The sequence below is a fragment of the Dipodomys merriami genome, unplaced genomic scaffold (genome assembly GCF_024711535.1).
Source record: "Dipodomys merriami isolate MVZ:Mamm:240054 unplaced genomic scaffold, mDipMer1.0.p SCAF_8, whole genome shotgun sequence".
Taxonomy (NCBI): Eukaryota; Metazoa; Chordata; class Mammalia; order Rodentia; family Heteromyidae; genus Dipodomys; species Dipodomys merriami.
The window spans coordinates 11,964,823-11,980,840 of record NW_027206401.1 but is presented as its reverse complement, the minus strand read 5'-3'; the positions used below and the strand labels follow the sequence as shown (position 1 = coordinate 11,980,840).

Sequence of the window (16,018 nt, the reverse complement as noted above, 5' to 3'; positions counted from 1 at the left end):
CCCACAACCGGACCAAAAACAAAAAAAAAAAAAAAAAAAAAAAAAAAAAAAAAAATTCGATAGACAAAACTATCTAGAACACTTCCCCATAACTCAGTCATTGATATTTTAAAATAGGAATAAAACAGTCTTTTATAGAATTACTTTGTTTTCTCTTTCCCTTTCTTCATTTTGGGGGATTGGACCCAGGACCTCATGTACAAGTGCTCTACCACTTGAACCATACTCCAAACCCAGTTAGAATACTTTGAGAAAAATATATAGGTTATATATGTAAGCGTGTATGTATATAACATATATAAAGTTTTTTTGTTTTGTTTTGTTTTTTGTTGGGTCCGTCGTGGGGCCTGAACTCTGGGCCTGGCCGCTGTCCCTCAGCTCTTCAACTTTTGACAAGGCTAGCGCTCTACCACTTGAGCCACAGCGCCACTTCCAGTTTTTTTTCTTTTTTGCTTATGTGGTGCTGAGGAATCGAACCCAGGGCCTCATGCATGCAAGGCAAGCACTCTACCACTGAACCTCCTTCCCAGCCCATATAACATATATAAAGTATATATGTTCTTCAGTATCTTCTTTGTGATGTGTTAGGAAAACAAGATGCTTCTTGTAGCATACACATAATCCTATCATTCAGAAATCTAAGACAAAAGGATGACATGTTCAAGTCTAGCCTGAGCTGAATAATGAGATTCTGTCTCAAAAAAAAAAAAAAAAAAAAAAGTTCAGGGACCAGACATGGTGGAACACACCTGTAATCCTAGCCACTCAAAAGGTAGAGATCAGGAAAATTCCAATTCAGGGCCAGGCTGAGCAAAAAGCAAGACCCTAATTCAACCAGGAAGTTTGGAGTAGTGTTGTATGTTCCTGTAATTTCAGCTACAAAGGAGGCATAAGTAGGAGGGTTGTAGTCAGAAGCCATCCCAAGGAAAAAATACAAGACTTTATCCAAACATTACTAATGAAAAAGGATAGGCATGTTCTGGGGGAATATCTTACCTTGAGGTTCAAACTCCAGTTACCAAGACTGGAAGTATGGCTCAAGTAGTAGAGTGCCAGCCTAGTAAGCCCAAGGCACTGAGTGCAAACCCCAGTATACACTCTCTCTCTCTCTCTCTCTCTCTCTCTCTCTCTCTCTCTCTCTCTCTCTCTCTCTCTCTCTCTCTCCTCCCCTCCCCTCTCTCTCCCTCCTCTGTCTCTGTCTCTGTCTCTGTCTGTCTCTGTCTCTCTCTCTCTTTGAACATTCTGGACATCCAGGTAATTTACCTTTACCTGATTCACCAAGAACTGTAACAAGAAAAGAATGGAAAGAATTTCTCTAAGTATAACTAGCTTGCAGGACCTCCAAACTTGGAAAATATTAAAGACAAATTGGTCTCCTGTAAATGTGATGTAAGTATCCCTTGTTTGGTGACAGCACTTGTTTGTTTATATTTGAGACAGACTCATTATGTAGAGACTGACTGGCCTCAAACTCATGATCTCCCTGCCTTTGCCTCTTAAGTGTTGAAATTAGACATGTGTCATCACTATACTCACTGTGGTTAATCTACCTGAATTGCAAGTTCTAGAGGAAAAAATCAAATTTTATATGTCATCCAGTCTTCCACAGTGCTATGTATATGGTAAATGTTCAGTAAATACTTTGTAGATGATTTGTGACTGATGGTTATACAGTCTCTGCTGGTGATTCCTTAAAGTTTGTTTTTGCTTTTCTTTTGTTTCTCTGAAGTGGATTTTTATGGTACTTTTTAAAGGCAGAGTATACACTCATTTCCTCTGGAAGCTTCCTTATATTTATGTATTTCATAGAAAGATACTTTCCACAGGTTAAAAGGAAGAAGATGGTAAAGAAGTTAGGTGACTGTGGTTTAAATTATAGAACTTGTAAAAATTTAAACATTAGCCGGGCCCCACTGGCTCACTTCTGTAATCCTAGCTTCTTAGGAGACTGAGATCTGAGGATCACGGTTCAGAGCCAGACTGGGCAGAAAAGTCCATAAGAGTCTCATCTCCAGTGAACCACCAGAAAGCCGGAAGTGGTGCTATGGCTCAATATGGTAGAGCTCTAACCTTTAGCAAAAGAACTCAGGGACAGTGCCCAGGCCCTGAGTTCAAGTTCCATGACCAACCACACACACATACACGCACGCACACAGGCATGCACACACGCACACGCGCGCACACACGCTCAAGGACAGCACCCAGACCCTGAGTTCAAGCCCTAGGACTAGCACCAAAAAAAAAACATTAACTTGCTAAATGGTCGTTGGTTTAAGAGAATTTATTGATAGAATAAGTATTGTGTAAGTATTGATAGAATATTTTCTTCGAATACTTTGAGAAACCCTGAATGATACATTCACCTTAGAAATAAACTTAATTATAAACTCTTACATAATTAAGTTGGTTACTTTATTCAGCATTAAAGTTCTGTTTTAGTTAAGTTATAATTTTACTGTTTGTATGAAACCATTTTGCTAAATAGCTTCTAAAACAACAGTGATGGGATTCATTTTTATCTTTTACCAATTTCATTACATTAGTAGTGAGGATTTTTAATTCAGTCATTTGCATAAAAATTATTCTCAAAAAGTTTCATATATAGGCTATAATTTTATTAGTCATTAACTTGTTAAACACATTCTGTGTAATAATGACGATCTGAGTTTAGTTTCTAATTATTAACATAAATTGTTTTTGTTTATCTTATAGAATAATAATAACCTGGATGCTTGCTGTGCTGTTCTCTCTCAGGAGAGTACAAGGTATCTTTATGGTGAAGGAGACCTGAATTTTTCGGATGATTCAGGAATTTCTGGTCTACGTAATCACATGACTTCTCTCAATTTGGACTTGCAATCACAGAATGTTTACCACCATGGAAGAGAAGGAAGTAGAATGAATGGAAGTCGGACTTTAACACACAGCATTAGTGATGGACAGCTTCAAGGTGGTCAGTCCAACAATGAACTATTTCAGCAGGAGCCACAGACAGCACCAGCTCAAGTTCCTCAAGGCTTTAATGTTTTTGGAATGTCCAGTACATCTGGTGCTTCAAATGCAACACCACATCTTGGATTTCACCTAGGCAGCAAAGGAGCATCTAACCTTTCTCAACAAACTCCCAGATTTAATCCAATTATGGTAACATTAGCCCCAAATATCCAGACTGGTCGTAATACTCCTACATCTTTGCACATACATGGTGTACCTCCACCTGTACTTAACAGTCCACAGGGAAATTCTATCTATATTAGGCCTTATATTACCGCTCCTAGTGGTACAACTCGACAGACACAACAGCATTCTGGCTGGGTATCTCAGTTTAATCCCATGAACCCTCAGCAAGTCTATCAACCTTCACAGCCTGGTCCTTGGACTACTTATCCTGCATCTAATCCTCTGCCACATACCTCAGCCCAACAGCCAAATCAGCAAGGCCACCAGACCTCTCATGTCTACATGCCCATCAGTTCACCTACTACTCCACAACCACCAACAGTTCATTCATCTGGTAGCTCACAGTCTTCTGCCCATAGCCAATATAACATTCAGAATATTTCGACAGGACCTCGAAAAAACCAGATTGAAATCAAACTTGAACCCCCCCAAAGAAACAATTCTTCAAAATTACGTTCTTCTGGACCTCGAACCGCCAACAGTTCCTCTTCAGTCAATAGCCAGACCTTAAGTAGAAATCAGCCCACTGTTTACATAGCTGCCAGTCCTCCAAGTACTGATGAGATGATCTCCCGGAGTCAGCCTAAGGTCTATATTTCAGCTAATGCCACCACAGGAGATGAGCAGGGCCTACGGAATCAGCCCACACTCTTCATATCCACAAACTCTGGGGCATCTGCTGCCTCCAGGAATATGTCCGGACAAGTGAGCATGGGCCCTGCTTTCATCCATCATCACCCTCCCAAAAGTCGAGCTATAGGCAGTAACTCTGCAACTTCTCCTCGAGTGGTAGTCACCCAGCCCAACACAAAATACACCTTCAAAATTACAGTTTCTCCCAATAAGCCCCCTGCAGTTTCACCAGGGGTTGTGTCCCCGACCTTTGAACTTACAAATCTTCTCAATCATCCTGATCATTATGTAGAAACAGAGACTATCCAGCACCTCACTGACCCGTCCTTAGCACATGTGGATAGAATAAGTGAAGCCCGGAAACTGAGTATGGGATCTGATGATGCTGCCTATACACAAGGTAATACTTATTCTAAAGGAGGGGCAATTTTCCATGCTGGGCTTTATAGTTGTACACTTCATTTCATAGTAGAATGGGTATTATCTTCAAATGTTACCTCAAATGCTAACATTTGAAAGCATTTGTACAAATTTTAACACGCTTTTTTTTTTTTTTTTTTTTTTTTTTTTGTCGGTTGTAGGGCTTGAACGGTGGGCCTTGACACTGTTCCTTGGCTCTTCGGCTCAAGGCGAGCACTCTACCTTGAGCCACAGCACCACTTTGGTTTTCTGAGTGGTTTGTTGAAGATAAGAGTCTCACAGCCCGGCTGGCTAGCTTTGAATCACGAAATCACGATCCTCAGATCTGAGCCTCCAGAGTAGCTAGGATTACAGGCCTGAGCCACCATGCCCAGCATGAAATTTTAACTCTTTTATTATCATAAAACAACAATGTTGGTAGTTACCAGTTAAATCAACTCTGGTTTAGTGTCTATAGACACATGCTTTTCAGTCACCTGTTGTCCCCATTCCTCATGTCCCAGCTTCTCCAGCCCCAGTGGATTGAATCCAGGCCCTTGTGCTTATTAGACATGCATTCTACCACTTGATCATGTCCCTGGGCTTTTGGGGATAGAAGTTGTTGTTTGTGTTTGGTTTGCTTTTTGTTCTTGAGGCAGGATCAGCTAGGCCTGGACTAGCCTAGAACTCTTGATCCTCCTGCTTCTGCCTTCCTCCAGGCAGCTGAGATTATAGGAATGTGCCCAACTTTCAATTCTTCCTGTATGTGCAGTAATGCTGACTTTAAAATTTCTGCAAAGCTGGGTGCTGATGGCTCATGCTTGTAATCTCAGGAGGCTGAGATCTGAGAGTTGGGGCTCAAAGACATCTGGGCGGGAAAGTCCATGAGACTCCTATCTCCAATTAACTACCAAAAACAAGCCAAAAATAGAGTGTGGTTTGAATGCTAGAACGCTAGCCTTGAGCAAAAAAGCTTAGGGACAACAGGCAGGCCATGAGTTAAGTCCAGTGACCAGCACCAAAAAAAGCCTACATTATTTTATTACAAAAGCCACGGTGGACTCAGCAAACTAACATGACTGAAAATTATTTCTGCTGTTTTATTTTTCCTGAAATCCATCTGTAGTATGCCTTAGCTGACACACCGCATTGTTTTAAAAGTCTCACATAATCACAAATCCTAGAAGTCTCACAAAATCATAAATTACTTAATGATACTTTAAAGCCTTTCCCCCGGTTATATAAGTTAAAAAATGTCCTTCAGCATTTCCCATTCCTTGTCATTTTTCATTAGGGCCTCTTTCTAAATCTCAGCTCTTGTATGTGAGACCTAATAAAATGCCAGTTTTCCAAAACTTATGAGCTAAATATTCTTTTCAAAAGGAAATGTAAATTAAATTAGTTCAGACTTCTGTACTTTTGTTTAAGGATCTGCTGATTAGAAATGCCTTTTGTAGAACTTAGTTTATTATAGGCATTAAAATCACCTTATTAAATAATAATTAAAATCAATTTACATTAAAATACTTAGGGATTTTTTCCCCCAAGTGACTCCCTCTTACCTGTCAGTTCTTCTTAATCCTAACAATAACTTTTTTTTTTTTTTGGGGGGGGGGTCCGGTCGTCGGGCCTGAACTCTGGGCCTGGGCACTGTCCCTCAGCTCTTCAGCTCAAGGCTAGCGCTCTACCACTTGAGCCACAGCGCCACTTCCAGCTTCTTTCTTTTTGCTTATGTGGTGCTGAGGAATCGAACCTAGGGCCTCATGCATGCAAGGCAAGCGCTCTACCACTGAGCCACCTTCCTAGCCCTTAACAGTAACTTTTTAATTTGAGGTAAATCTCAGAGTTAGAAAAGATTTTTAAAAGTCATACAGAATTCTGCTTCTATATTTAACATATCATACAACTCACTCAAGTGTACAAATCAGTGATTTTTAGTATATTTATTGATATTGGTCATCACAACCAGTAGTAGAACACTTTTTGTTACCTCAAAAAGAAACCCAAAGATCAGGCACAGTGACCATGCCTGTAATCTAGCCAGCTACTTAGAAGGCTGAGATTGGGAGGATCACAATTTGAAGCCAGCCTAGTCACAAAAGTTCATGACATTCAAGCTTAAGTAATAAAAAGTCAAGAATAATGGTGTGAATAGTGATGATATGATGATTATCTTTCATCCCAGCTCTGCAGGAAGATAGTGGTCCAGTCAGGCCCAAGCAACATGTGAGACCCTATTTTTAAAAAATACACCAAAAATGAGAAAGGGTCTGCAGGGATTGGCACAAGTGGCATCTGCACAGCAAGTATAAGAGCCAGAGTTCAAACCCCTGTACTGCCAAAAACAAAAACAGACTTTGGGGGGTGGTGAGGAAGATGGGATAATGGAGAGTAATTAGGAGGTAAATGTGGTCAGAATATATTAGATACATGGATATGTGTGTAGAAATTCAATGAAACCTATTGTTTATCCAGTTAATATACACTGATGGGGAAAAAAAAGAAAACTCAGATCCTGTTAATAAGCTCTTACCTCCCCCATACCATGACCACCACCATCTGTGCTAGGCATCCATTAATCTACTTCCTGTTTCTATAAACTTATGTAATTTTGGTCACTTCATATAAACAGTCATGTACTGTCTGATCTATTATCACTGTCTTGTAGCAGTTTTAGTACTTTATTTTTATAGCCAAGTAACATCACTATATAGATAATGCTGCATTTTTTAAATTTATGAGTTTTTGGTGAGCATTTTGTTTTTTCTGACTTTTGACTAGTATCAGTGATGTTGCTATAAACATTTTGTGTACAAGCTTTTGTGTAGATTTTCATTAATTTCTTTTCAGTGTATACCTAAGAGGGGAATTACTGGGACATAAGGTAATCATCCTATATTCCTATATTGAGAAACTGCCTGAGCTTTTTTCAAAATAACTTGTCATTCCTGCCAGCAACATACAAATCCTCACCAATATTTGCTATTATCTAACTTGCTTATTGTCTTACTTGTGCCTTTAAATTATTTCTTTGTGGTTTTTCGTCTTAATTGGGATATCTATTTTTTTAATTATTGAATTGTATGAGTTCTATATGTGCTCTCAAAGTAATTCTGTTACTTGAATTTGTAATTCTTCCTTCCCGTTCTACGTTATATTTTTACTTTCTTGATGAAGACCTGTAGTAAGCCCAAAAGTTACTGGTTTTGCTGAAGTCTCATTTGTGTGCTTTTGTTCATCATGCTTTTGATGTTTATCTAAGAATCAGTTGACAGATCTATGATCATTAAGATGTAAGAGTTATAGTTTTAGTCCTTGTAGTTTGGGGGTTTTTTGTATAGTTTTTGTGTGTGTGTGAAAATACCGTACAGAGGGGTTACAATTACATGGGCAAGATAATAAGTACATTTCTTATCAAGCATTGTTGCCTCCTCCTTTGTTTCCTCTTCCCATCCCTTCCCATCTCCCCCCCACCCACACCCCCCTTTTTTTGTATAGTTTAAGTTAATTTCTGTATAATAGTATAAGTTACAAATTCAACTTTGTTCAACTACCCAGATGCACCAACACTATTTGTTAAAAACTTTTTCCCATGTTGGCACCTTTGAAGAAAACTATTGACTATAATCAAATGAGTTTATTTCTAGACGCATTCTTTGTCATTGATTTATATGTTCCTTATGCCAGTATTTACACTCTTAATTTGTTTGTGTGTGTGTACATACAGGCCCATACGCACACTGATCCTGGGGCTTGAACTCAGGGCCTGAGCATGAGCACTGTCTCTTGAGTTTTTACACTCAAGGCTAGCACTCTAGCACTGTACTACTTAAGCCACAGCTCCCCTTCCATGTTTTGGTTATTCAAGATAAGGTCTCACTGATGTTCCTGCCAGAGCTGGCTTTGAACCTCAGATATCAGCCTTCTGAGTAGTTAGGATTATAAGAATGAGGTACCCAATGCTCAGCTTTACACTCTTTCATAAAAGATTTGGCAAAATGGGAAGAAGCAGACCCCAGACACACAGACGGGGAAAACAAAGAAGCTGAAAATTGCAACCCTGTCCAGGTATATTTTTACCTTCTTGGTGTAGAGGGCAGTGATTCTGGCCTGAACCGATACATAGACACAGGATCATATCATCTAGCAACCTTTAATCATTTTGCTAAGTTTCCAAACATGGTAGAGACAAGGGATTTAAGGTGGATTACAGTCTTAAAATTACCATTGGTGTACAATAAGTTTTTTAATTGAGATGTGCATTCTCCTACTTTGTTCTATTTCAAGATGACTTTGGGTATTTGGGATCTTGCTCTCATTCTTTATAAGTGGTAGAAACAGTTTTTATCAATTTCTACACAGTTAACGAGTTCTTACAAAGATTGCTATAAAATACTTTCTTCCTTATTTGATTAATAAAAACTACAAATAGAATCTAACCATGTATTATGAAAAAGTCTCTTCACAGAGATAACCAATGATTATTCATAGTTTTTCTACTAAAAATTAAAGGTATATTTGTGTGTGTGAATGTGTTCCCTCTTCAAGTGAATTCCATTTTAGCAAGTTTAGGTCTGTTGTTTTAAACATGGCTGCCATGATATCTAAGCATATCTAGCTGCCATATCTAACCAGTCCTTTCTTGATGGTAGTTGCTAATCAGCTTTGACACCACTACAATGAAAGTCCTCCCATATCATATTTCTGCCCATATCCAAGAATGTTGGCAAAAGAGACTCGGAATGTAGGCTTGGTTACCATGCTGCAGTAACAAGCCAGATCATACTAGTGACTTCATTCTTGCTTATGCTTATACAGCAGTATAGATTCTCTGGTGTTGTCTCTACCCAGGGACTTGGAAGTACAGCAGATCTACAATGTCTCCCTAGGACTCTACCTCAATGTATTGTAATTTGAGTAAAACAAGTCATTTAATCACACCAAATTCAAAGGAAGTGGAAGGCACAGTGCTACCACATTCCTAGGGGAAGGCAACCAGAAATATTTGATGAAAGACATTGATGACTGCCACAATAAATGCCAGTTTCAATTTGAATTTCTCTCTAAAACTATTCTACTAGCTTATACTCCTATACTTACTAATGAAGAACATTTGGAAGACTGTTCTTTCTCCACCCCTCCTATCAAAAAAATATCTTTATCTGCTAAGTCAATATTATTTTTTTAATTTATATCTTTTCATGAATGAAGGTGAGCATCTTTCCATGCATCCCTTTTTTGAAGCTTATTTCATTGGCATATTTTAAATTTCATTGGCATATTTTACATTTTAATATTAAGCTTCATAGTGACATTTCCATGCATGCATATAAAACACTTTGGTCATATTAAACCCCTCTTACTCTTTTTGACCCTGACTCCTCCTCCCCAATTGTATTTAACTAATTTGTGAACTTTTCTGTTTTTATAGACTTTATTTTTTCTAATTTTAATGATTCTTAACAAGACTTGTGTTATCTTTTTCAATTTCCCCTTCTAAAACTTCAAAAAGAGAATCAAAATGTGTACTGTGTTGTGTCTTCTGTTATGAGACTCCCTGAAATGACATTGAGCTAGTCTCATAGCATCCTGTCACAAACATAAATGTAACTACAATATTTTCTTTTAAACTAAAAACATTCCTAATCTCCTAAATGATTTTTGGAGAAGATCTGGGTCTTTACAAGATTTCATAAAGTTTTAATTATGTACAAGTGAATTCCAACAAGAGGCCCTGCCAGTGCTGTAAAATGATTAACACTCATCTCCTGTTAAGTATAAATAATTTAAATGTCTTACAAATAATTACAGAGATTAAGCATCATCCCTCATTGTGCTGTTGGTGCATCTATTCCCAAGTTACAGGCCTAGTTTAGCACTATTGCAAGCTAGGATTTCAATTTGCCTTTAAAATAGCAAAATAATAAAAACAGGGTGCTTTGTTTTAAAGAATTGCCATCTTTGAATCTTTTGTGATTCAATCACCAAATAGGAAATTTTTACTCTTTTCTTAGAAACTGACATTGTACATTCTTAGTATAATGACAGGCATGATTTAAACATGCATATATTTTTATATATACATACATATACATATATAAGGAAAAATATGTTCCCATTATGTTTTCAGTTGCATTTTTTTTCTTTGAAATAAGTCTGTAATCTTTATATCCATCAAGACAAGGTCTGGGGTACACTTTACAGAATCATAGATATTTTTTAAGCTCATCTTGTCCTCATGTTTAAGGTTGCTGATACTATAGAGTGCCTAAAATTATTAAACTAACACCATATGGAACTTCTTGGTTTTTTTTTCTGGTTTCAAATAAAATTGACATTTTTCTGCATTGTTCATCAGAAGCTGCCAAATGTTGGGTGAAGACTTAGCTTTCTATATAACACATCAGATTCACCTGGATAGGTGTACTTAAATTTACATATACTGAACTTTAATTCACAAAGTTATCTTAACAGCCACAAGAGGGAGGTAGTTACATGACTAAACTACTTTTATCCATTAATTTAATTTTGTCTGAAAAAGGATTCAAAAGATTCTAATTTTTTTAACCTGTAATTCTTCCTTTTTTATGTGTTTAGGAAAACAGACTTGTTTGGGAAACTAAAGAAGTAAAACAATTTTAAGTTAAATATGCCACTTTTATTACCTTAGTACAACTAGCATATAAAAAGGTCATATGTATTCAGTGCCAGTACCATAAAAGACTTACTGGTCTTACTGTATTTCACAATGTATTAACTATTGCTATGTGAAAAAAATTAAAGTTTAACATTTAAAGAGACTTTTTAATAATCAGTTATTTATTTTACCATTGTTTCTATCAATGTTTTCTTCTATTAAATTAAAATCCTAATTAAAATTAGGATTCATTAAAAGTGAAATTATTTTTATTATTTCATATCCAAGAGATGTTTAATGCCTACACTTTCCAAGGTTAATAACATGTAAGCCCTTGAAATAGTTTGCTTGTTTCTCTCCCTTGTACTTCCCTATGTTTGTTTAATGCCTTTTAAACTAGTAGTACAAAAATAACTTCATTTCCATTACTATCTGATTAAGCTTGAAATCCAAAATGGTGAACATTCACTGTATTTTATCAATACATATATTTTATGTGTACATTTATATAGTGTAATTTTTGTTTATATCTAATTACATTGGATATATACATAAACCACATATTACTGTATATAGATATATGCAGAGTTTGAGTGTAGCTTTGTTAAATATGTTTATTCTGTTTAAATTGGTTTTTTTGCTAACTGCTATGATAAATTGAGCTGTTACTGATAGCAATAAGCCACCAACAGCTCTTCCTTTCTCTTTATTTCTTTCCAATTTGTATCTATTTATTTTTACTTATATAATATATATTCATAGTAGCTAACTTTTACACTTTGTTCATGATTCCTTAGTATATTCCAGTGTTACAAGAAAATTCTTTAAGGTCCGGGTAGAGTGCTTGCCTAGCATGCATAAAGGCCTGGGTTCTATTCCTCAGTACCACATCCACAGAAAAAGCTGGAAGTGGCGCTGTGGCTCAAGTGGTAGAGCGCTAGCCTTGAGCAAAGAAGCTCAGGGACAGTGCCTAGACCCTAAATTTAAGTCCCAGGACTGACAAAAAAAAAAAAAAAAACTTCTTGGTAAGAAATGTACGCATTATCCTGCCCATGTAATTGTAACCCCTCTGTACAGTATGTTCACAAATAAAATAAAATTAAATTTTAAAAAAATACTTTAAGTTAACTTATGAACAACAGAAATGTGCTCCTATCACTTCTAGAGGTCAGGGAAGCTCAAAATGTAGGTGTTAGCAGATTCAGTATTTGGTAAAGGCCAATGACTCCTAGATGGTGACTCGTGTGTGCTGTAGGAAGGGAAGAGCAAGCACCATCAAGTCTCTCTGAGAAGGACACTAATCCCATGTATAAGAGCAGCACCAGAGGCCTCATCTCATACCGCTGCCGCGGGGATATGCTTCAACAGATGGACTCATGGAGCACAAACTTTCAGCCACAGCAGTTTATAGATTATGCTTGGTCTATAGGTTGATTATAACACTGACAGTTAATAGAAGTCACAAAAAATAACATACCGTTTAAAGTTCATGACAGAGCCAAGTTGTTTATTTGTATGATAGTTCTTTGATACTGGTTTCTCTCTCTCTCTCTTGGAATTTTAGAAGGATTTTTTTTCATTCTGTCTTTATCATATTCTTTACATCTCTCTAAGGTACCATTTATTCCTTTTTCCAAGAGACATTGCTGCCCTCTCACAATATCAACTGATTTTTTGCTAAGTTTACTACCTAACCCTCACCTAGGGATTTGTTTTTATTGTTTTTTATAAATAGGAGTCACCATTTCTTGACTCTTCCTTCTTTATTTATCCCTTCATTATGTTAGAATATCTCCTGAAATATACATAAATCCTTAAATGTCTGAAAGTACCCTCATATTTTTACCTTTGTGTAGAATTCTTCAATGAAATTTATTTTTCCACAGAACATGTCACTGAGAAAATCCTGTATCATTGTACTTGTACCTTTGTAGATGATCTTGTTTTCCTGGAAATAATAAAATTTTATAATGACGTGACTAATAGTAGGCCTTTTTTCCTCCTTTAAAAAAAGAAAAAGGGGCTGGGAAGTTGGCTCCGTCGTAGAATGCTTGCCTTGCATACATGAGACCCTGGGTTCGATTCCTCAGCACCACATAAGCAGGAAAAAAGCCAGAAGTAGTGCTATGGCTCAAGTGATAGGGCACTAGTCTGAGCTGAAGAGCTGAGGGACAGTGCCCAGGCCCAGAGTTCAGGCCCCACAACTGGCAAAAAAAAAAAACAACTTTTTGGTAGTACTGAGATTTGAACTCAGAATTTTGTGACTGTAGGCAGAAGCTCTTAGGACTTTTTTTAGTCTTCTTTGTTCCCTACTCCATATTCTACCTTCAGCCCTAGAAAAGTTCTTCTGATCTCTAGCAGTTTTTACATTTTCATTTTTTTAGACTTTGTCACCAGTTATTCAACATCCTACACCAACTTTCCAGCTTCCTTGTTTAGAGGGTGGGAGCAGCTCTGGAATTTGAATTCAGGGTTTTACAGTGGCTTTGCAGGCTCTATTCCACTGAGCCATGCCTTCAGTCCCCTGGACCATATGTCTTTAGTATATTCTACCATCTTGTCTTTCCATTTTCTGTTTTAGGAGACTACCTTGGTCTTTGTTATAACCTGTATATAGGAAATGTTTATTTCAGCAGTGATGTTTCTAATTTCTGAGAACTGGTTCGCAGATTCTTTTTAATAGCAGGATGTTTTATCACTTAATTAGAAGTGCTGGTTTGTCTCCCTGGTTGCCCTCATTTTTTAAGGTTCAGTTTTGCTCTTTGTTTAACCACTTCTTTCATGTGCAGTGATCTTTGGCTGCTGGTTTCAGTACAAGAGTAAAGTGTTATATAGGCCAGATGAAAGCCTGTGTTATGAAAGTGAGACTTACACCTTTGCATTAGGAAGGGAAATGGAAGTGGGGGTTAAAATAAACATGAAGCTAGATATAGCTTGCCCTTCACAATGGGGAATGATTACTCTATACCCAGTCATTCAGACACTTTTTTCTGCCCCATTGTCACTTCTCCCACTACTTGTTTCCTTCATTCTCCTAGAGGGCTACAGGACAAGCTAATTGCCTGGTCATAGTGCCCTGCTGTAATCTTCTCTATTCTCCTTTATTAGTCTGTCATTTCATCTGCTTTTACTAAGTTCTAAAACTTGTTGAAATATGTTGTCAATTAATTGACTTCTTGATCTTTATTGTTTGATTGTACAAACTTATTTTGGTTTTACAAACTTATTCCTACCTCCTAGGCATTTACCCAAATGAACACAAACAAGGCCACACTAAAGCTACCAGCACAACTATGTTCATTGCAGCATTATTTACCATAGCTAAGATATGGAACCAACCCACATGCCCCTCAATAGATGAATGGACCAAGAAAATGTGATATGTATACACAATGTAATTCTATGCTTCCATCAAAATGACATCATCCCGTTCATAAGGAAATGAAAAGACTTGGGAAAAAACATATTAAATGAAGTACACCAGATGGTTTCCTTCATTTGTAATAATTAGTATATGTCTAGGATAGTCCTAGCAGAGGATCATAATAGCTCCATAGCTATGTATGTGTGACCATATAAAAATGATGCTAATTGAAATGAACTCCAATATATGGAAACAAAGGCTTTTGTTGTTGTTGTTTTTAATGTACTGTGTGAAGTTACTTCTTTTTTCTTGTATTTTCCCCCCTTTGGTTTATCCTCTGTTGCCACTTTTTTATTTTGATACACTGTGTCTTGTATATACATTAAATGTGGGGAGAGGAAGGAGAATAACAAAATGGTGAGACAAAGGACAAAGAGTGAACCAATGCAACAATGATACAAGGCACTGTGAACTTTATAATTTGGGAGGGGGGGATGGGAGGAGGAAAAGTGGGAGAAAAACCAGGGAAGGAGTAACAATGTTTCACAAGAAATACACTCACTGCTTTACATATGTAACTAACACCTTTGAACAGCACCTTGATAATAATAAAAGTAAAAAACTAAAGAAAAGTATAGGCTGAAAATATTATCTTGACCATGAAGTAGACTTAATCTAAACCCTAAAAGAAACGTTTAAATGTGAATGATATTTGCTTAAATAATTAAAACAACTTTTAAGTTAGAGTTTTTGAAATTATACGTGTTTAAACAACTAACAATGTTGTGTTTTAATGTAGCTTTGGGATTATTGGTCAGTCCTGGTTTGTCACAGGTATAGTCCTTTTGTTTTGTTTTTTGTTTTACCAAGTCAGCTTAGAGGTTCATTCCTAAGGTGGTGGATCCTCACGTTTCCTTATATGTATGACAGCTCTGTTGCTACACCAGAAAGCCAGAATGGAGCGTCTTCAAAGAGAACTTGAGATTCAGAAGAAAAAGCTGGATAAACTAAAATCCGAGGTCAATGAAATGGAAAATAATCTAACCCGAAGGCGATTGAAAAGGTCAAATTCCATATCCCAGATCCCTTCAGTAAGTGTTAAAGTCTTATATACTCTCATACTGTCTGCCATCATAAAAAAAAACTTGATCTAGTTTTCTGCAAATGCTCATGATTCGTATTTGGTTTTCTGTCCTTACCTGTTCCTCCAGACTCTGTTTTTTTTTTTTAACTAAATGATGTGAAAATTGAATGCAAATCTTTCTTACATGGAATTATTTTACAGCTTGAAGAAATGCAGCAGTTGAGAAGTTGTAATAGACAACTCCAGATTGACATTGACTGCTTAACCAAAGAAATTGATCTTTTTCAAGCCCGAGGTAAAGTTCAGTGCATACTCAGCTGAAAGTCATTGAATCGATCCGCCAACTCTTTTCTGTGGCTAAAAACAGACTTGCCACTCCCTCAAAAACTTATGTCACAGACTAGTTAACTTTAGAGCCAGATAGGGCTCAGAGCAGCTGGATTTTTATTCTCCACCAAAACAAAAATATGCATTTGATTCAGGAGCAACTAGATGTATTTTATATCCTGTAAATCCCCACGGGAAGCCGCTGATGAGTATGTCTAGCTGTGACCTATAGGTGAAGCCTGAAACAGTGATGTTCATTAATACAGATGTATCCAAATAACTGTTGGCCCCTTTTTTCTTCTACTTTTCAATAATTTCAATAACTTACACACCTCCCACCAGGGAACAAAATAAAAGTTCATTCTTAGGATTGTGATAGGTTTTTATTACTTGA

The 16,018-nt window shown here is 37.0% G+C and overlaps 1 protein-coding gene across 3 annotated transcripts in view; it reads left to right on the top strand.

Annotated features, from left to right (window-relative positions):
- The window catches only part of Tab2 (TGF-beta activated kinase 1 (MAP3K7) binding protein 2), a 67,528-nt gene that overhangs the window by 43,659 nt on the left and 7,851 nt on the right, over positions 1 to 16,018 (top strand). For all 3 annotated transcript variants that reach the window (XM_070010710.1, XM_070010709.1, XM_070010711.1), the window contains 3 exons: positions 2,713 to 4,213; positions 15,144 to 15,304; positions 15,499 to 15,592. In XM_070010710.1, the coding sequence (XP_069866811.1) occupies positions 2,713 to 4,213; positions 15,144 to 15,304; positions 15,499 to 15,592 (1,756 nt within the window). The remainder of the gene's footprint in view (positions 1 to 2,712; positions 4,214 to 15,143; positions 15,305 to 15,498; positions 15,593 to 16,018) is intronic.